Source organism: Thermobia domestica, chromosome 6 (genome assembly GCF_964235325.1).
Source record: "Thermobia domestica chromosome 6, izTheDome1.hap1.1, whole genome shotgun sequence".
In the NCBI taxonomy this organism is placed as follows: domain Eukaryota; kingdom Metazoa; phylum Arthropoda; class Insecta; order Zygentoma; family Lepismatidae; genus Thermobia; species Thermobia domestica.
Genome location: NC_137459.1, coordinates 186397859 through 186421203, shown reverse-complemented (window position 1 = coordinate 186421203; position 23345 = coordinate 186397859). Strand labels below are relative to the sequence as shown.

The 23345-nt window shown below is 37.0% G+C and overlaps 1 protein-coding gene across 1 annotated transcript in view; it reads right to left on the bottom strand.

The window, feature by feature from the left end:
• The window catches only part of LOC145688362 (delta(24)-sterol reductase-like), a 143417-nt gene that overhangs the window by 26954 nt on the left and 93118 nt on the right, over nt 1-23345 (bottom strand). The window contains exons 5-7 of the mRNA XM_081762510.1: nt 14342-14436; nt 11806-11977; nt 6016-6156 (exon numbers count right to left, since the gene is read on the bottom strand). Of these exons, the coding sequence (XP_081618636.1) occupies nt 6016-6156; nt 11806-11977; nt 14342-14436 (408 nt within the window). The remainder of the gene's footprint in view (nt 1-6015; nt 6157-11805; nt 11978-14341; nt 14437-23345) is intronic.

Here is a 23345-nt window from a genome sequence, read left to right as displayed (position 1 = left end):
TGAAAAAATAATATAATACTAAAGGTTTCAGGTTCTCATCACGTACGTATTGATTAGTTTATACAAATCCTCTATGTGCTTATAAAGGCGCAAAAGGTAAACCGACATGCGCTACGTAAACACAGAAATATTAATATAATATTGTTGAAGCAAGCTAACGCAGAAACAATTTTATTATATTTTTCAAGTGTTTCCGTGTATTAGGACAGGCTCGGACTGGCTAAGGCAGAAGAGCAGGGATTTCTGCCGGAGCCCTCTCTAAATAATATGTAATGAATATTGAATAACATGGAAAGTAAGATAAAACATATCTGCTGCGTTGGAGAACAGTTACTCGTTGTTACTCGTTACCCCAGCATTCGGAGGTCACCAGCATTGAATGTAGTGTTGGAGTCCCATTATTTGGATGAAACTAACAGTAGTATAAAGTCTGTTTGGGGCCCTTTGTTTGGGGCCTAGTAACAGTATATTTTAACAATATGAAAAATGGCGCTCCAGCATCACATTGTCTAAATGTATAATGGGGCCCCATGGACGCCGAAATGAGACTGATTTTTATAGAGTTCTGTTGGGGCTCTCTGTTAATTGTTTGACAAGTTATTGCAACACCATAAAGAAGCAGAGCTAGTCCCCAAACTAATGCCCCATTATCACGCGTAAATGAAGCTGACAGCTTTATGAAGACAATGTTTTACAAGACTACTATTACTAGGCTGACTACTGCTACTGCTACTACTACTACTACTACTACTACTACTACTAATAATAATAATAATAATAATAATAATAATAATAATAATAATAATAATAATAATAATAACTAACTCTATGGCCTATGGAACCCGGAGGTTCAATGCCGCGTTCACAAAAGCTCTCCACTGACTTCTATCCTTAGCTAACTGCATCCAGTTTCTACTTTGTATTCCAATCTCTGCGAGATCCATCTTAATATTGTCCTCCCATCTGCGCCTAGGTCTTCCTAATGGTCGTTTTCCGATTGGCCTTCCAGTCAAGACTTTGAAAGCGTTTCTACTTTCTTCCATTCTAGCTACATGACCCGCCCACCTCAGCCTCCTAGACTTGACGACCCTAACAATGTTGGGTAGACCATATAAATTATGTAGTTCCTCGTTATGAAGTTTCCGCCATTCCCCATTCCCGTTCCTCTTGGGTGCGAATATTCGTCTCAGGATCTTGTTCTAAATACTTTCAGTCTATGTTCTTCCCTCAGAGTAAGTGACCATGCTTCGCAGCCATACAGAACAACAGGCATAATTATCGTTTTGTATATTTTAAGCTTCAAATTCCTCGACAGAATTCGCGACGACAAGAGATTTTGAACCGAATAGTAACACGAATTCCCTGCTTTTAGTCGACATTTAATTTCTTCGTGAATATGATTTTCCTCTGTTAATATTTGAAACTATCCACTTTATCAAAAGTATTATTTAATATTTTAACGCATCCATAATTTGCTGTATTCCGGTCCCGACGCACTTCCATGTATTTAGTTTTCTTTGCATTTACTTCTAAACCCATGTCTCTGCAAGCGTTTAATAAGATCTCTGCATTTTTTCTATTGTTCTCCTATCATTCCCTATTAAATTTACATCATCAGCATATGCCATAACCTGGTGAATACCGTTCAACTCTAGGCCCTGGTTGCTATCTTTGATTTTCCTTATAGCGTATTCCAGAACGAAGTTAAATAATAATGGCGACAACGCATCTCCTTGTTTCAGGCCATTTTCGACGTGAAAGCTCGTGGACAAAAATTTTCCTACCCGTACTTTACTTTGGGATTCATTTAAACATACCTTAATTAATCTAATTAGCTTTCTCGGTATTCCAAGTTCTGTAAGGACGTTGTATATTGTTCCTCTCCTAACCGAGTCGTACGCCTTTCTAAAATCAATAAATAGTTGATGTACCGGGGTATTGTATTCCCACTTTTTTTTTTTTTTTTTTTGAGTATTTGGCGAATGGTAAATATTTGGTCGATAGTTGATCGATTTCGTCTAAATCCGCACTGATAATCTCCAATAATTTCATCCGCGTATGGGGTCAGTCTTGCTAACAGAATATTTGAAAGGATTTTATAGGATGTTGACAGAAGAGAAATGCCTCGATAATTATTAGTCAGCTTTGTCTCCTTTCTTGTGAGTTGGAACAATGATTGATTCTTTCCACTCTTGTGGCAATTCTTCCTTGTTCCAGATAAGGAGAATGAGTTTGTGTATCTTGTTCCACAATTTTCCGCCTCCAGCTAAAATTAACTCAGCCGGAATTTCATCTACACCCGGAGATTTGTGTTTCTTTAATTTCTTTATAGTGGTTTCTACTTCTATTTGGTTGGGTTCTGGAATATACGGTTCTGCGGTGTGTATCACCTTTTCTCCACGCACACTAGTTTTTGGTTGCGTGTTAAGCAAATCGTCAAAGAAATCTTTCCATCTATTTAAGATGCTATCCGTGTCAGTGAGAACTGTACCGTCCGATTTCTTTAATGTATAAGCACGAGGTTGATAGCCTTTCTTAAATTCGTTGATTCCCTTATACATGTCCCGGATGTTTTTATTTTTACTATTATCTTCAAGTTCCTTAATTTTAGCTTTCAGAAAATTGCGTTTCTTTGTTCTAAAAGTTTTGGAAGTTTCCCGCCTGATATCTGCGAAATTTTGTGTAGTTATTTCATCGGATTTTGTAGCCAACGTAATTTTGCCTGTTTTCTCTTCTCTGCTAGTTTTATGCATTCCTGGTCGAACCATGGTTTGTTCCTACGTATTTCCTTGTGTCCCAATTTTTATTTTGCTGAAATTTTAATGCTATCTCTAATTTCAATCCAGGTATCCTCAACACTAGTGCACTCCGAATCTTCTAAGGCCGAGTTCTATTCGAAACTTCAATCTGGTATTTCTCTCTTACCTGGCTCTCTTCTAATTTCTTTAAATTGAATCTCTCCGTTTTCGGACAATAAATATTACCTTTATTCAACGATAGCCTCTCTCGTATTATCGCTGCTACCAGGTAGTGGTCAGTGTCACAATCAGCCCCTCTAAGCGACCGGACATCAATTATGCTAGATTGCCTTCTTCTATCTACTAAAACGTGATCAATTTGATTGTGTGTTTTTCCGTCTGGTGATGTCCAAGTGTATTTATGAACGTCGCGATGTGGGAACTTTGTACTCTTCACGATTAAGTTTTTGGATGTTGCAAAGTTCACGAGTCTAACACCATTGTCATTACTTTCCTTATGCAGACTTTCGTTCCCTATAGTCGGTTTGAAAATATCCTCTCGTCCTACCTTCGCATTGAAATCCCCTAATAGAATTTTCATATGGTATCGCGGGAGTTGGTCAAATATCTGTTTCACTTCTTCGTAAAAACTGTCTTTTATATCGCCATCCTTATCTTCAGTTGGGGCATGTACATTTAAAACAATAATATCACATCACCGTCCCTTAAGAGTAATAGAAGAAAGTCTATCAGTAACAAATTCAACACGTTTAATTGCTGGTAATATACGCTTATGAACGAAAAACCCTGTTCCTAACTGGTGATTTTTATTTCCTTCCCCGTAAAAGAACGTAAAATTTCCGGAATTCTCAGATCCATTTCCTTCCCACCTAACTTCCTGAACTCCTACTACGTCCATCCTGTATTTCTCTAACTCACTCGTTACGGATTTTAACGCGCCTGCCCTATAAAGACTCCTAATATTCCATGTTCCAAATCTCATGTCCATTTTCTTTTGCTGAGGTCGTGCCAAGTTATCAGTCCTTGTCCGAGGCTTTTGTGAATATTTCTGAACAAGTGTCGTTTTTTTACAGGATGAGGTTGTTAGCCCTACACAAACCCCCAAGCTGGAGGACCACTCCTAGTCGGCTGTCCGCGACTGCTTATTCAGTATATTTGCAGCTAACCTCTATATCTAGAGGCCTTCTCCTCGATCCGCAACCTGAGGACGCGCCATGCCGTGGTGACAGGAACCCACGTTACACGGAATAATAATAATAATAATAATAATAATAATAATAATAATAATAATAATAATAATAATAATAATAATAATAATAATAATGGGCCCTTCAGGTGAGGCTCCTGCCGGGGCCCCATACCCCCCCAGTCCAGGAGTGTATTAGGAGTTCGGAATGTTTTTTGCTTCTCCTCAAAAGTTGTGATTTTAATACATAGCGGTTCTTTGAGGTGCAGCGACGATATGCTACCACCATCTATTGCTACCTGCACCTATCTATTCCTCGTTTGCGTATTTTTCTTCGAATTTTTCAATAAAAGATTTCTTATTTCTTCGTTTTCCAACTTTTCGGTATTCAACACCCTGTTGCCTACTTTTCATCTGCCTACAATTTTCAGTTGAATATCCACTTCGGCCACATAAGGTTATGATCAGAGAAAATGTTGGCCCGGGAAGGGTCTTCGTGTTTTTCAACCCATTCCGATATCTGTCCTGAATCACAACATTGTCTATCTCATATCTTTAGCCGTCTATTGAGGATTTTCTTGTATATCTTTTTCTCTTGTCCTTATTAAACCAAGTGTTCCCACTTACTAGTGAATTTTGTATACAGAAATTGACCAGCCTTTCTCCCCTTTCATTACTTTCCCTTAAACCATATTTGCCTAAAACATTACCTTCCTGTTTTTCTCTCACATCTGCATTGAATTCTCCCATTACAATTATGCATACATCCCTCTTCTCCCTATGTATAGTTTCTTCTATTTTCTCATAATTTTCCTCTATTTTTTCGGTTGTCTGCTAAGTCGTCGGTACGTATGTCTGTCTCTGTATCACACCTAGGTTCTTTTCTCTCTTTCCAGTCTTAACATCATAACTTTATTATCTACAAATTCTACATTCCTTACGTTCGTTCTCTTTTAGACACTTGCCATGAATTATTCCCACACCATTATAACCGGTCTTTTCATTACCTGAGTAAGACATTCTATATAAGATTCGTTCTTCAACGCCCATTGCCTTCCCATCTAACTTCACAAACTCCTAAGCGGAGACATTATTCTACCTGACGATATCAATAAAACTTTGTTTTAAAACCTTTATTTTTAACTCAATTTAATTACATAATTATGTTTCATTTCATTTTTCTATTTTGGCTTGATATTTTCAAGGAAAAGCGTGGCCGATTTTCTACCACATAAAACAGATTTTTTCTTTGAACGCTGACATTTTGGAGGAATACTCTTCTATATGAAATCACTTTTTTATTTGTTTAGAATTCTATTGCCTTAGCTTTATTGCGCTCTAGTATAATATTCAATCTTAACTAGAATTTCATATTTTAATCTTAAGCCAACACAGATTAGCCTGAACGTTAAAAAGAAATTCCACATCAGAGTTAATCTTTGTTTCTCGATCATATAAAACAAAATAACATCTATGTGGAAGAGTATACAACAAAAAAAAACTTTTGACCTACATAAAGGATTTATATATATCCTTCGCTACAGAAACATCTTTTTTGCTATCTGATTTCTTATCTGACTTGCATTACTTCTTTGCTTCATATGGTTGTTATTATCACATTTTTGGTATAATGACAAATTTATAACATTATTGTAATTGGCAGTTTTCTGAATTCCCGGCGTAATTTGAAAACAGGCTGTAATATGAAAAACAGAAATAAATATAGGTTTAGGTATTTTTTCTTATTATTTCTCATTTTATTTATGAATACAGAATTATTAAGTTATTAACTTATTACAGTGACTGTAGGAAGACAATCTCACTCTTTTAATATCTAGATCGTTAATTTGGCTGCACTTCCATAACTGGTGGTTAGAAAGTTAGCGTCCACAAGTCATATTATAAGGGAGTTGTATTAAGCAAACTGAAAAAGAAGAACAAATTTCTCTCTGAAAATGAGTGAGTTTAATTGATTCAGTTTCAATCAATCAACTTCGTCTTTATGTAATTTTTTTGGAAATTAAAATTCATAACAAGATTATGACAGTAACTACTAATTGTAGGACCCACCTGCACTTCCCAAAATAAGGATCTTGTATGCCTGTGATAATAATCTCTTAATGGTATGTACTCCACGGCTGGGCCATTTCTCAAAAATGATTCAACATGTTTGAAAAACCACGGCTTAAACCATCGTCCGATTTCATTTACCTGTAAGAATACGAAATCTATGGAACAATTTATAAGATTAAATTTTAAAATGTTATAAATATACAAAATAAACTATATGCCATCAACAAGTAATTAATGAAGTTTGCACTTCATAACTTTAACTATAAAACAAACGCACCTACCATATTTTTAGATCACTTTCATAATTTCAAGCAGGAGATAACCTAAAGTATGTGAAGAACATTTTCGAGGAAATATAAGTCGACAAGGAATATGTTGAGCCTTTCCAAATATTATGTCCAGTTCGGCTGTGTTGTAAATAATCTGATGTTAATTTACAGTTTTGTGAAATTGCATCCATTTAAATTGAAGAATATAATAATTGCAAAACTGCCAAGCTATCTAAAAAGTTTTGAGCCGTTGGAGATTAAAATTGAAATTACATTTATTGTGATTTGAAAGTGACATCATGAAACCACATACACACCATTTTGTTCGACGACCTTCTAACATTCTTCCAAGTACACAATAATCCCGTCGCTTTAGAGCTTCTGTGGTTTCTGGTAAAGAAAACAAGCAGCACATGTTTTTTACAGGCTCCATTTGAAACTAAATTAACACCATTTAGGAAGCTCTGCAGAAGCTGAAGCAAATAATAGTATGTCGGTGCCAGATATCGGTTATACGGTGGATGCAGTACAACCTCTTAGTCAAGTTTTCGCAACGTTTGACGTGTCGTTAAAGATGTATGTGGTCTGGTGTTGTCAACGTAGTATACGATACCCTTTCTGATGACCAGTTTCGGCCATTTCTTTTGACTTACTAGGTACACTCGCGCTAGTTGTAGATAGTACAAATGTGAGTTTGTCGTACTGCCCGTTGACAGCATCTCGTGATAAGCAATGTCCTTCCAATCTCACCAAACGCACACTGTAACCTTTCAGGCGTCAATGTGGGCTTTGCCGCAGACTGTGGAACTTCTCCTAGCTTTGACTACGATATTTCCCATCCATTGTTGTTGATTATCTACCTTTATCACTAATGATCAACCGCTTCAGAAATGGATCGAATTCTTACGTTTCAGTAGAGATTTGCAGATGGATATTCGATCGAGTAAATGCTTTTGAGTTAGGTTACGTGGCATCCAAACGTTGAGCTTCTTTTTGTATCCAGCCTTATAGATGTTTTAGTCTTCGACAAAGTAATGACCGTTTACATGTCAGTTTTGTTTGATGTTTTCCAGAATATAATCCACTTTTCTGTAATTGTTTACTCACTGCGAGAAGCATAATCGAATTGACCTCACACTTGCAAAAATATGTAGAGCGTGAAAAGGTATTAAAATAATTAGCAGTGCTGCTCTGTGACGCATCATTTGCGCTATTCATAACCACTGGAAACAGCGATGGGATGGAGACGAGAGTTACGTTCAGAAACAACCGAATGTGGGCGTGGAATGAGTAAGGACGGTCGAGTAATGTCTCGTTGTCGAATGCGATAACAACTTCAGCAGGTTTGCACTATTGTGATATGTCGTTACTTCGGACTATTCTTTCGTACATTAGTGCTAGAGTTGGATGAAATACAGACACAGTGATGAGAATATGAAATCGATGGCTGCAGGAAGGAATTACATAATGACATAGAGGATTCAAACTGTCACATCATATCAAGGACCGAGAAAACATATTTCGCTTCACAAGGCTACGGAGAATTGGACAGCTATATACCGGAGAATGGCGCACGAAATCAGGGGTTGCTGCGTAGTGAGCAGTATGCTCAGGAACAAATCAACGTTTTCTGCCGGGACGCGGTGGAGTGTATTTTTACATCATCCATTGAAGAGGCTTCTTTTCTTGCAAAACATCTGCAATTATGCCGAACAGAGTACTATTTTCTTTTCACAACTAACACTTCCCAAGTGTAACGCTCCGATTTTGATAAAATTCGGCAGGTAGATACTACACATAAAATAGACGAATACGTGTTCTTTATTTTCTGCGGAAAAACGGTTTTAGGGAGCAAAAGCTCCCACCCAAAATTTTGAAAGTTGGCGCCCGAAAGGCAAAAACAAGTGAACCAAAGTGAACGAACTTGTGCACATATATTGTAGACGTAAAATGAGGGAATACGTGTTTCGAATTTCCTGGAAAAAACGGTTAGGTGGGGCACGGACTTCTCCAAAACTTTGATCACGAAATATCAAAACTGCTAATCACACTATGTCAGATGTGTGTAAAGGACATGAAGAATTGGAACGAAACTTTGTGTAGGGACAATACGCCAAAAATAAACGAATACGTTTTTTTTATTTTATGCGGAAAAGCGGTTTCAGGGGGCAAAAGCCCCTATCCAAAACTTTGGAATTTGACGCCTCAAAGGCAAGAAGAAGTGGACAGAAGTGAACGAAATTGTGTACAAATATTGTAGACACAAAATGAGGCGTCACGTGTTTTGTAGACACACGTGTTTCGTATTTTCCTGGAAAAAAAAACTTTGCATGGGACACAGACCCCTCCAAAAATTTGATCATGAAAAATCAAAAGTGGTAATAACAGTATGTCGGAACTGCTTAAAGGACATGAAGAATTGGAACGAAACTTTGAGGAGTGACAATAGGCAAAAAATAAACGAATACGTTTTTTTTTTTTTATTTTCTGCGGAAAAACGGTTTCAGGAGGAACAAGCACCATCCAAAAATTTTAAAATTTGACGCCCGAAAGGCAAGAAGTTGGACCGAAGTGAATGAAATTGTGCACAGATATTGTAGACATAAAATGATGTAATACGGGTTTCGTATTTTCTGGGGAAAACGGTTGGGTGAGGCACGGTCGATTCCAAACCATTGATCACGAAATATCAAAGTGCTAATAACAGTATGTCAGGTGTGTGTAAAGGACATGAAAAATTGCAACGAAACTTTGTGTAGGGACAATACACAAGAAACAAACAAATACGTTTTTTTTTTATTTTCTGCGGAGAAACGGTTTTAGGGGCAAAACACGCACCCAAAATTTTGATAGCTGTCGTCCGAAAGGCAAGAAGAAGTGGACCGAAGTGAATGAAATTGTGCACAAATATTGTAGAGGTAAGATGAGGGAATACGTGTTTCATATTTTCCTGAAAAAAAAAAGGTGGACAGAGGCGTTGGATGGCCGAAGGAGTGGACCGTAGCGAATGAAATTGTGTGTAGATAGGCCTATTGGATATGTAAAATGAGACCTTTTGTGTTTCGCAACTATCCCCATCATATTTCTTCAAATTTGGCAGATCAACAGCATAAACAGTATAGAGTATTTCATAGTATTTCAGGAGGCGCCTTTAACCCTTACAATGTTTTTCCGCATTAACAAAAGAATGTGTCGATTTATTTCCAGTTTACTGTTGATGTGCCAAATTTGAAGCAAATCGGATACGGACACTTGAGAAACACGAGAGGCCTTATTTAACATATAAAATATCCACACTTACTTTTATTTGCTTCGGTCTACTCCTTCCAGCGCTGTTACGGTAATATTTACTTTTTTCGAAGGGGGCCTAGGCCCCAACACTGTTTTTCCGCACAAATTAAAACACGTTTCATTTATTGTTTTGCAAATTGTCCCTAGACGAAGTTTCGTTGCAATTCTCCATATTCTTTAGGAACTTCTCAACTATACTTATTTGCACTTTTGATATTTAGTAATCAAAAGTTTAGAAGTCTGGTGATCCAACGAACCGCTTTTTTCCAGGAAAATACGAAACCCGTATATCTCATTTTATGTCTACAATATCTGTGCACAATTTCGTTCACTTCGGGCCACTTCTTCTTGTCTTTCGGGAGTCAGATTTCAAAATTTTGGATGGGGACTTTTGCCCCTAAAACCGTTTTTTCCGCAGAAAATAGAAAACCCGTATTCGTTTATTTTTTTGCGTATTGTCACTACACAAAGTTTTGTTGCAATTCTTCATGTCCTTTAAGCACTTCTGACATACTGTTATTAGTACTTTTGATATTTCATGATCAAAGTTTTGGAGGGGTCTGTGCCCCACGCAAACTTTTTTTTTTCAGGAAAATACGAAACCCGTATTACCTCATTTTGTGGCTACAGTATTTGTACACAGTTTCGTTCACTTCGGTCCACTTCTTCTTGCCTCTCGGGCGTTAAATTACAAAATTTTGGATAGGGCTTTTGCCCCTTGAAACCTTTTTTCCGCACAAAATTAAAAAAAAATATTCGTTTATTTTTTGCCTATTGTCACTCCCCAAAGTTTTATTCCAATTCTTCATGTCCCTCAAGCACTTCTGACATACTGTTATTAGCACTTCTAATATTTCATGATCAAGTTTTGGAGGGGTCTGTGTCCCATGCAAACGTTTATTATTATTATTATTATTTTAAGGAAAATATGAAACCCGTATTCCCTCATTTTGTGTCTACAATATTTGTGGACAATTTCGTTCACTTCGGTCCATTTTTTCTTGCCTTTCGGGCGTCAACTATCAAACCTTTGAGTGGGTGATTTTGCCCATAAAACCGTTTCTCCACAGAAAATAATAAAAAAAACGTATTCCTTTATTTTTGGCGTATTGTTCCTACACAAAGTATTGTTGCAATTCTTCATGTCCTTTACACACATCTGACATACTGTGATTAGCACTTTTGGTATTTCGTGATCAAAGTTTTGGAGGGGTCCGTGCCCCACCTAACCGTATTTTCTAGGAAAATACGAAACACTTATTCCCTCATTTTACGTCTACAATATGTGTGCACAAGTTCGTTCACTTTGGTGCTCTCGTTTTTGCCTTTCGGACGTCAACTTTCAAAACATTGGGTGGGAGCTTTTGCCCCTAAAACCGTTTTTCCGCAGAAAATAAAGAACACATATTCGTTTATTTCATGTGTAGTATCTACCTGCCAAATTTTGTCAAAATTTTAGCGTTACACTTGGAAGTGTTACTTGTCAGACGAATCTCACTTCTGTCTGTAGAGTCGTGATGGTTGCAATCGTGTTTGATGGTCCTGTGGGAGAAGATTGGGGAACGCTAGCTCTCTGCATCACCACACCACTTCAGTATCGGGCGTTATGGTATGGTTGTGATGTGTCACTGAGTTTCGTACCCGCTTGCATGTAATACGCGTTTGCGAATATTTTACCAGTCAACGATACATCAATAGAGTGTTCGGCCCGGTTGTGGTTTACTGTATGAAGTCATTTTCTAACACAATAATCGAATATTAATATCCTACACTTCATGGATGAGATTATATTTCAGTATTTCCTTGGCCGAAGCATTTACATGTTCTATCACCGATTTAACACGTCTAGGATATGAATGCACAAGCCATCGCACACCAGAGATCCCCAGAACATCATTGATGATTTTTGGAAATGTGTCGCAGACGCATGGTTCGTCATAACCCAGGAAGACATCGAAGACCACATCCTTTCTATTCATCATTGTCTTCTATCTATTCGCTATGGTAGATTTACATGTTAGTGATCATAGAGCTTCCTGCCAGGCTACTGTGCTGTCAAAACATACCACAGAGCGGTAAGTGTGATCATTTAATTTCTGCCACTTTCGGGGGGGGGGATGCTACCTATTCCTCTTGACTTTGCATTTTTAATGTTCCGCAGTGAATATCAATATATAGATGGGTTGAACGCTACTCAATATCTATCGTATACATAAATGGAGCTTACCTTTCCAAGTTCAGCAGAAGAAACCATATTACCGGTCATAACAACTCCTTCATTTTTATTGAACATGAGTCCCTCAACAAAGTCATTCTTGTTCGTGTTTGAAGATTCTTTTTCAAAAAGTTGTGTAGCTTCGTTAAGGGAGTAAACAGGTTGATATTTTAACTTCACAAATCTAAAGTATCAGGTAAAGTAGTCAGGTAAACTAATCAGACAAAGTATTATTATAAAAATGAAGTACGCACAGTCGTAAAAAATAGTCCTTCATTTGATTTTTTAATTTTATTTCATTTTTTGTCCAAAACTGTCTTTAATTGCCATTTATGTTTATTATGTTTTTTATTATGGCCAATGAATTGATTTAGAAATCTCATTGTGCATAAGTTTGCACATCATAATATTTTACACACTACTATCATACCAAGTTTAATTCAGATCGGATGAGTTTAATTTATTTTCTTTTGTTTAAAAATATGGTGAAAAATTTGACCGCTTAGAATTCGGGAACCAAAAGTTTTCAGAACATAATATTTCAAAATCTTATATTGAAGATCAAGTACCACTAAGACAAGTTTAGTTCCGATCGGATGACATTTGTGTAGATTTGGTTCGTTTGTTTTCGTTATCGGAAATAATGCAAAACTTTACCATGCATAACTAGGAAATGAAATCATTCAGTTTAACGCCCCACAAGTATGTCCTTTAGGCTAAGGAGTGCGAATGATTAAGGCAAGTGAATGACGATGTATGAATAAGTGGAATAAGAATATGGGAGAAAACAGGAATACCCACAGACACGACGTTGTCCACCACAACTTAGCCTACTTGGATGGGGATCAAACAAGGGAACTCATGCACCAAAAGTAAGCGTTTTACTATTGTGTCATTGAGCCCCTCGTGCAAAAGTAGGAATAGAAACCCTACTCAATATAATTCACACGCTTATATAGCAAGCAGGTAAAGGTTTGCAACATGCTAAGTTTGATTCCGAACGGATGTGTTTCACTGAACTTTTACGATACAAACTGTCCTTGTAAAGGCCGCGGTGGTTCAGTTGGAGCTCTTCCCGCTGGTCTGGTGGTTAGCACCTGTGTCTTTGGTGTACGGGGTCCCGGGTTCTATTCCCGGTGGGAGAGCCTTTGGAATTCTAGCTGTCCTCAATGTTTCTGTGTTCGTGTCCTTGTTGTTCTAGTTTACTGGGAAAACGAATTAAACGAGTAAAAAGCAAGTAGAGTATAAACCTAGTAATAAGTAGCAAAGCACGTTAGTGAGGCACGTTCGGTGAATCAGTTAATTTTTTTAAAAAAAGTGGTAAAGAGTTCACCTCTAGTGCATGGGGTCCTTGGTTCGATCCCAGTTCGCGACAAGTGAGCTTTGTGGTGGACAAACATCGTGTGTGCGGGTTTCCTCGGGGTTCTTCCGTCTCCTCCCACTTTGTTCATTCCACCATTTCATTCATTTCTGATCATCACCTTCTCCTTTAGCCTAGCCGGCATATCCGTGAGACGTAAAATTTAAAATTTCATTTTTTCATACACTGTCCTTGAGTTTTCAGAGGAGAAAATCAAATGAAGGATGAATAAGTCAATTTAGTGTGCAACATCATCATCAACATTATTACAACACTAAATCAGAAGTTTCATGGGTGACATAATGTATCTTAATACCTCATTAAAACTTTCTGTAGCATCATTCAGCTAATCTGTTGTCATGTTCACTACTCATAATAATAATTTCACAAACTCGTAATTTGTTGTTTCATAAGAATGAGAATTTTCCTTAAAATATTAGTTTCAGCTTCTACAAAACAGTGAACAAGGAAAATACTAGTTAATAGAAAGAAACAATAACCAAAAAAGAAAATCTCTGGATTCGGAAACAGGTAACATTAAGCACCTCTGATTCAAAATTTAACTATGGTTTGAATTCCACGTGCTTGTCCAAGACTTCAAGTCTATGATTGAAGTTTCTGAATTTCACAAACTCTCACACATATACATCTTCTTTTCACTATTTCTTCAGTTTGATGTTTCACAATAAAGCATTGAATGGTAAGAGGGGGGGAAAAAGTGTGGAGATTTAAGAAAATCCATAAAGTATTTCCGTATTCATTTTGATGGACATTCGCAGTCCTAATATCTCAAACACATGCAAATTTTCTAAAGCAACTAGCAGTGCGTGATATTATATATTTTGGAAGTAATTGTAAACTTAGCCTACCCTATAAAAATTTCTAGTAAACGTAAAAAGTTACAAAATTCTGGATAAACTACTGCATAATATTAAATGTCTTACATTGTTTACTAAGTCATAACATACACACACGCACACACACAAAAGTAGTAACAAATATATTAACTGGTGATCATTCGTTGAGTAAAACAGAAAGTATGTATGTAAATTTGTACTTCTATCAGGACAAGCTATACTACGAGTGAACTATCAATACGAGAGTAAAATTGCATAATTTGTATGACACAGAAAATATTTATGTTAGTTTAATATCGTAGTGTTTTGTAAATAATTATAGATGATATACCTGAGAGCAGGAACAACTTTTATCTCCACAGCAGTCAGAAAACCAAGAGTACCATAAGACCACGGCACTGAGTAAAATAAATCTGGTTCAGTATCCTGTAAGAAAAGGAGCGATAATTATATGCGATTTTCATATCATACCTTGAATTTTAATTCACCTAATTGCTTGGAATTTCTATCTTACGACTCTCCCCTAAAGCCTCCACTACGGAAGATAAAGTCATTAAAATGTCAAGGAAATGGTAAAAGGGAACAGATTAGCATGGAAATTACATCTCTTACCGAACTTAATGAATTAACTCTATTACCAAACTTGGCCGAAATAATCGCTCTAGCTTTCTATTGCAAGAAACAATTAAAAAATCGGTTACATACATGGGGTAGCTACAGAAATCCAATATTATAGTCACCGTTACCCATTACGATGCTAACGAATCGGCTCTATTAACAAAATCGATCGAGGCAATTGCTGTAACTATATGTCGCAAAAACACAATTAAATAATTAATTCGTATGCATGGGTTAGTCTCCATTAACCGTTTCTACAGTAACGGATTCACTCCATTAACGAACTAGGTGGAGGTAATTGCTCTAACTATTAGTTGGAGAAAACAGAATTTAAAAAAGCGTTTACATTTATGAATATAGGCTAGAAATCACCACCGTTAAAGTCGCCGTTATCCATTAATATGTTAACGGATTTACACCACTAACAAACTCGACCGAGACAATCGCTCTATCTATATATCGCATAAAACAAATATCAAAAATTTACTTCTATCTATAAAATATGAGCTATAATAGGCATCGTTAAAGTAGACATTTACTGTTAATCTGTTAACGGATTGACTAATAACGAACCCTTTGACGTAATTACTCTATCTATCTGTTGCAAGAACTGGATTTAAAAATTTGGCTTACATGAATGAATATGGACTATTGATTGGAAACGTTCAAGTAGCCGTTTCCCATTAATATGTTTACAGATTGAGTCCACTAACAAATTCAGCCATGATAATCACTCAAGCTATCGACTGCAAAAGAACAGATTTCAAAAGTTTGCTTACATGAATAAGATTTGGGTTATAAATAGCCGTCGTGAAAGTCGTCGTTACCCATTACAACATTAACGAATCGACTAAATTAACGAACATGGTAGAAGTAATCGCTTTAGCTATAATTCAAAGGCCAAAATTTATAAATAGCCACTGTGAAAGTCACTGTTATTTGTTAAGATGTTAACAAACTGACTCCACTAAGAAACTCAGACGAGATAATTGCCCTAGCTTTCTACTGCTAAAAACATAATTTGAAACTTCGCTTACATATATGGGATATGGGCTATAGTTATCCCCGTTAAAGTCGTTGTTATCCGTTAACATATTAAAGAATTGACTCAACTAGGAAACACGACATACACAATCGCTCTTCCTATATTTGGCAAGTAAATAGATTTTTTAAAAAAATCACTTACATATGTTGAGTATGGGCTAGATACTCACCGTTGAAACATCGCTATCAGTTAACGGATTGATTCCATCAATGAAGTTAGCCAAGATAATCGCTATAGCTATCTATTAAAAAACAGAATTCAAAACTTTGCTTACATGTGTGAGATATAGGATATATATAGCTACCGTTAAAGATGCACCCGTTAATATGTTAATGGATCGACTGCATTAACAGACTCGGTGGAGGTAATTGCTCCAGCTATTTGTTGCAAGAAACATAATTTACAAAATCGCTTACATTATTTGGGATTGAGACTATATAGATAACCACGTTGAAGTTGGTGCTAACCTTCAATACGTTAAGGGATTGACTCCATAGCGAACTTGATTAAAATAATCGCTTTAGCTACCTACTGCAAGAAATAGAATTCATAATTTCCCTTACATATATTCAATATGAATTATAGACAGCCACGTTTAAAGTCTTTGTTACCCATTAAGTTTTGAACGAATTGATTTGTTAGCAAACTTTGCCAAGGTATTTGATCTAGCTATGTATTGCAAAAAAAGCAGAATTTAAAAATTCGCATTCCCTCAAGAGTTATCGTGAGGAGTAACAGACAGACGGATGCACTAGCAACACAATATTACAAATCTCATTCCGTGATCCTAATAATGTACAGCCACTTACAAAAGTATCTTCCCCCTAAGTGCTCTAATTCCATTACTTGGGGTCCAGGTAATTTGCAGTTGCGGGAACGCCTAGACAGATGCAACCCAACTTACACGTAACTTTTCTCGGCACTGACAGCAGTTGGTAGCACTGAGTCAAGTCTTTATGCAAGTAAAATTGTGAGTAGATGACGCACGAAAACATTTCTCCATTCTGAGATCAATCTCTCTGGTTCAGAGCGTGTTGTTCAATGAACAACATATGCTAATCTCAATATTGCTGTGTATGTAATGTATTATTTCATTATATACTGTAATTCAAAGAAATAAAAGCACTGATCACACATGAATCAGAAAATACTTGAAAGTAGACGAAAATATCAAATCTAGAACAACTGCTGGAAATAAGTTTGTAAATCACTGTCCCCATTGACAGACCTTCTCCAATTCTCCTTATTCCAACATCGTTTTCTTTCTAGAGAAGAGAAGATCTTGTTTGTCACACTGAGTATGAAGTTAAATTGAAATTGAAATTGAAACAAAAACACTTGAAAAAGTTTCAGCCTGGCCGAAGTTCGAACCCGGGTCTACCAAAAATAGCTCAATGCGCTAACCACTTTTTTTAAAAAAAAAAGTTGACTGACTCACCGAACGTCTTTCAGTAACTTACTTGAACTACTTACTACTAATTTTACTTGGTTTACTCGTTTAATTTGCTTTTTCCAATTACCTATAGCAAAGGGAAACGAACACAGAAATATCGAAAACAGTTAAAATCACAAAAGCTCTCCCACCGGGAATCGAACCCAGGACCCCGTACATCAAAAGGCATGTGCTAGCAACAAGACCAACGGGGAGGGCATCACTCACCTACCGCGCCACTTAACATTCCACCCAAACTAATATCTACTCTTCATTCAACGAATCTTCTGATCCTGATGTAAACATTGCAGAATGGTATTACTCCGCCAGTCATCGGATGATTGGCTGTCGGTCAGCGCTTCGTTCGAGAAGCACGTGCTTGTACCACGCAGTTTACAAAACAATACCACCACGAGAAATATTGTGATCTTGCAGACGAAACGATTAATTTCAAACATGGCTATTTTGCATTATAAAAGCAAGAAATAATTACTACATATTAAAGTTGGAATTTCTGTTTGTTTCCCTACTCGCGATTAAAATAACAATAATGCTATTTGATGATTTGATTGTGGTTTTAAAAGTAAACAAAAGCGAAAAATAAAAACATGTTAACATACCTATTGCGAATCTGACATGGGTTGAATCCCTTCCATATCCGTGTCCTCGCTCTCACTGCTACTGGTGTCGTCAACAACATTTATAACCAAACGGTCAACAACTGAATCACAGATCCCATCCAATTCTAAGAATTTTTCCTCCTCGCCTACGACGTGTTTAATACACTCTTGCCACTTATCAGCTGTTACCTGCTCCAAACCCTTTTGAACCAAGCTCTTAACTTCCTTGATTTTGAACGTGGTATTATTACTTCTAACATAACCCTTGACCTGACTCCACACCAACTCAATCGGGTTAAAGAAACAATGGTAGGGAGGGAGTCTTAAAACAGTGTGGCCAGCGTTTTCTGCCATACTGTCAATAATATATTTATCATATTTTGATTTTACATTTGCTGCTTTTATCACCTGAATTAGCTCGTCTTTTATCATGTCTTTTGCGTATGGTATGTCTTTATTTCCCATCCATTCAATAATATCGTTTTTGACCCACGATCTGTTTGGAATGCGCTCTGACTTTACACTGTGATATGGCGCATTGTCCATGACAATCACACTGTTAGGTTCGAGTTTCGGCAAAATGTTTCGAAACCAATTGCTAAACACATCACCTGTCATCTCATCATGATAATCCCCCGTTTTGTTGGATTCAAAAAGCAAGACCCCTCCCTCCAAAAAACCGTCTTCACTTCCAATATGTAGGAGAATCAGGCGCTTCCCCTTTCCTGTAGGATTTTTCAAGCCGGTGCTCAAACCTGAAAGAAACGCTTGCTTTCTATCTTTTACACTTGAGTCAACCCACACTTTTGTTGTCGTATGACCTTCATTGACCCAAGTCTCATCAAGGTAATATATTTTTTTACCTTGTTGCCTGTAGGAACGAATTTTCCTTAGGTATTCCCTCCGCCAGTGTACTATATGTTCACGATCAATGATTATTTGTTTTCGATTTCTGCGGACAAATTCGAACCCGATTTCACACAGTAGAGTATAAAAAGTCGTTCTTTTGAAATTAGGTAAATCTGTATCGATGTTTACAGCGGACAGCACTTTATTGATTGTTGGTGGTTCATTTCTCACATAAAATTGATGAACTTTTCTATGAATAGCAGTTCTTACAAATTCATCACACTGAACTTCCAATACTGGTTTCTCACGTCTATGTTTCTTCCCGGGAGTTGACAGTATTCCTTTTTTTAATCTTTCACTACGAGCACCATTAACACTAAACACAGACACACCAGTAAATTCTGCAGTTAATTTCACTATGTCTTTTATGGCTAGCGTTGGATGTTTTTCACACAGCTTATGGAAAACATTGAGAACAATACGTTTTTCACCACTACGCAACGGTTTACCCTGTCGATGTTTTACATATTCCCCGCACGCGGCCATATTGTAAACTGTAATTCGCTTACTTCTATTATTTAATTGTAAGGAAATTGCATTTCTAGAAGGAAATTGCTTTATAAGAAACAAAAACATTTAAAAAAGAGCGTACTTGATGATGGACTATTTTCTTCTACCGCATGGATGTTGATAGGCTCTGTAACCAATGAAATAAAGCCATCACCACGTGTATTTGTTTACATGAGGTACTGAACGTTCCTTGAACGAACTTTAGTTAAAATCGTTTCATGGGAAAATATAAGCAAGATAATCAAATATAACAAACAAATATAAACAAAATATAAATAAAAATATAAACAATAAAATATAAGCAATTTGTGTGAGTGTCTTAATGACTTACTCGAGATTTCCTTGCTTAACTCAAAAACAAGTTATATAGACGGTCCTCAATGAGCAAAATATCACGAAAAGTTCTACAAGTTCAGGCATCGCCATCGGCAGAGCCGTAACTTGTGAGGAACAGGGGAGCAACTGCCCTCCTAGAGAAGCTCCCTGCCGTTCGAGGAGGCCCAAAATTTTCTTAGTCCATATACGATACGAACATGAAATTAGAAATGGAACATCAAATAGGGTGGCTACATTACATAAAGAAAACAGCACACGAAAGGTAAATAGAACAAAAATGAGTCGTGGATCCATTTCAGTAAAAAATGTCTACTATTAGGGGCTCTGGAAATAATATTTATTCGTAGGCTTTGAGAATTATCAATACTGTCCTCTTAGTAATTTTGTCATGTATGGAATGGGCCCAAGGAGTAACTAACGGAACCACAGTCCTTGCCATGGGGGAGGGCCCACAGACTCCGGGCCACCCATCAAGATTACGAGAAAGTTGGAAAGAGGGAGCCCAAGAATTAGAAAAACAATTTTTTCTAGGGGGCCAAATAAGCTTATTAATACTTGAACCCCCAGAAAAGAATCTAAGTTACGGCGCTGGTCATCGTTTGCAGGGATGGTCCCGATTTACATTACATTTCGTCTTTACCATAACTTCCAATTTCCAAAGAAAAAAAGACAACAGGAATTATTTTCACATTCTTTGAATTTTATCAACACGTGTAGAAATGCAGTTCTATGTTTACGTTCCATAACTATTAGTTTATTTTCTTGTGACAAATTGAGCTGGTGGCACTAGCCGAGTGATCTCGGGCGTTCGGCTTCTGATCATGAGGCGCAATCCACTAGGGGTTCGAATTCCTCTGAAGACCAAGGTCGGAATTTTAACTGTCCTCAGTATTTCTGTGTTCATGTCCCTGCAAAGTTTGGAATACGTCGAAAGGACGAAGTGCCAGTGGCAAACAATCCCCTGCTTGGGGCGATTTGTTTTTTAAAAAATGTTGGGTTCAAATCCCGTCGTTATAATTATTAATTTTTCTGAATGGGAAGATACTGTTTATGTAATTCGTATTGTAATTATGTTATTCCTTTATTATTATTATTATTATTATTATTATTATTATTATTATTATTATTATTATTATTATTATTATTATTATTACAGAAGGAAAGAAAAAGTAACATAGTCGAAGGTATTCATAGGAACAGAAAAGATATACAGTATCTCAGATGTTTCTTAGGTTTACACATACACGCAATAATATTATTACTTTTATAGATTAACAGATAGAATTATCATTATATGACAACAAGAAATGGAATATAAATACTTGTTAACTGATAACAGTAATGCATTTTGTTTCACCATTCTAGGTAGAAAGGTGAGGTGACATCTTAAATAAGATCATTCCCGTGACTAGCGTTGTAAGTTCGATCACTATTTGCAGTTTGTGCAAAACTAGGAACAATTCCTTGGAACTCATTTTGGCCCATACTACAGCAGTAAGAACGTGTTTAGCCCTTATGTCTTCATCATTTCTTGTCCAAACACGTTACTTCCCAGACAGTTACGAGTGAAAGTTGATACGGATGACGTAATTTTGTTTTGTTGGCATTTCGCCTGTGAATGAAGTCGTTTCAACTCTTAGACCCAGAGAAATTGAATATTTATCATGTTAGAATACATTAGAAGTATCAGTATTGCAAATTATAAAAAATTCCTGAATTGCCACAGTCGGAATCGAACTTGCGTTCCCAACGTTATGAAACTAACGCTTATGCCACTACTCTAAGACATCACTGTTCTGGGAGAAGGAAAAATGGAGCTGCAGTGAATTCAGTAATTACACAGTTTTACGATTCCAGTGTAATAATGCTGAAACTTTCTGATTTCAGTCATGAAAAGGAGTAAAGTATTATGCAGAAAGAATAGACCAGAGAAGTCAACTTTATATTGACAACTCATATGTATGGAGGTGCTGCCGTATGCTCTCGCCTCGGGCCCTGATTTTTCACGGCACTGCATTGGACAGATACTTATATTGATTTGAATCTGGTGTTTCAGGGCACTGAATTAGTTTTCTTTTAAGTTAGCTTATTTAACGAACCTTCCTCAGTACCTTGTTTCCTATTTTGACGCGTTTTACTCACTTTTACATTTTGTTCACTAACTCTAAGAACAAGGACAAAAACACAGAAACATTGAAGACAGTAAGAATCACAAACACTATTCGTGTGTTCTTCCCTTACCTGAAGTAAAATAATAAAATATGGTGAGCATGCAATTTTTGGTCTTCCACCTTCTAGGTGGTGTCAAATCCAGAGTTGGAGTGGGTCAATGGGTGAAATAGATCGTGTTTTCTGAGTGGGTCAGTGGGTCGTGGGTCAACAGAAGAAGAAAATTGAAGAAGCAGTTGAGGTTAAATTTATATCATGGCAGTCAAGCTGGGACAAAACGAGCCCTGCGGGGCTTCTAACCTGCTCCTTTTCCTCCCGCTGCTATTACTACTACTTATATTGTGGATTCGTATAGCAAACCTGCACACGTAACGTAATCATTTTTGAGTATTATTTTCATCTTATTTTAATGAAAATTTTTTTGAAAATTTTAAAAATAAAATATAGAAAAACTTTCCTTGGCCCAGCGCAGTGTGACATTTTGCCAATCTAGGACAAAATTATTTAGTCAAGAATCTGTCACGTTAAAGTGACGTAAGGTGCGTTTCTGGAGTACAGTAGTAGAAATAATGGAACCCATGCTATTGAACCCTGTATTTATAAAAATAGTAGTAACAAATCCACGGCAACAATAACAACTTTCGTAGACACACGTTAAATAAAAAGGAAGACAGGGTTGTTCACATAAAGACAACGAGAGGAAAGTTGATTGTAAAAACAGGAATGACCATTAGTTATTGAAACAAAGCATGGAAACTTGTTTTTAGTCTCTACTTACCCCTGCTTTGTCCAAGTGCTTTTGGTCTTATTCATGGCAGACGCAACTGCCTCTTACCAATTGTGTAGGGGAAATGGAAAAGGCTGAAAGTGCCAAAAAATAAAAAATCGATTTTTTGCATGGAATGTGTTGTAAACGACATTGCCAATAACGTAGAGAAGGTCCAAAGTGCCAGAAAAATTCCTACTAGTTTCTAGAGCAGTCACAAGGAGCAGCAGCGTGAAAGCGCCCGCTGGCCGTCAGTGAAAAAGGCTGAAAGTGCCACCCGCCATGATGAATGTGCCATTTTCTATCGGCAGGGTAGGAGGGGCGTGTGCGAATAACAAGTGTTCCTGCGTTTTCGCGTACTGCGAATAGTTTGTGCGCTTTTGCTGTTAAAGTGTGTGTTTTGTGAAAAGTTTACGTTTGCTGTGATTTCAAAATGAGTGAAAATCAAACCCCTCCACCAAAGAAAGCCCACGTTCAAAAAGAGAGGAGGAAAGCACGAGAAAAAGGACTGCCTTATACGACTAGTAAAGGAAAAAACGTACCTGGTAAACCTACCCTCCCTGATGTCGCCACTTGCTTATGTAAGTACTTTTGTAAAAACTTGACTCATGACCAAAAACAGTTACTGTTCATGGATTTTTACAAAGTTAATGAACAAAACCAAGGTACCTACTTACTAAACCATATACAACTTGTACCTGTCGGCCGTAGGCGTCATGGAAATTACGATGACCCAGCGGAAAGTAGGCGTTCTTGCAGTTTTACTTACTGTGTGCCAGATGGTTCGGGTAAAAATGTTCAAATGTGTAGTAAAACATTTCGTCAGATTTTCGGAGTAACTCCCAGGAAACTGCAAACTCTTCAAACAAAAAAAAAAAGGTTGCCTGGTTTACAAAGATACTAGAGGTCAGAATCCACATTCACATAAAC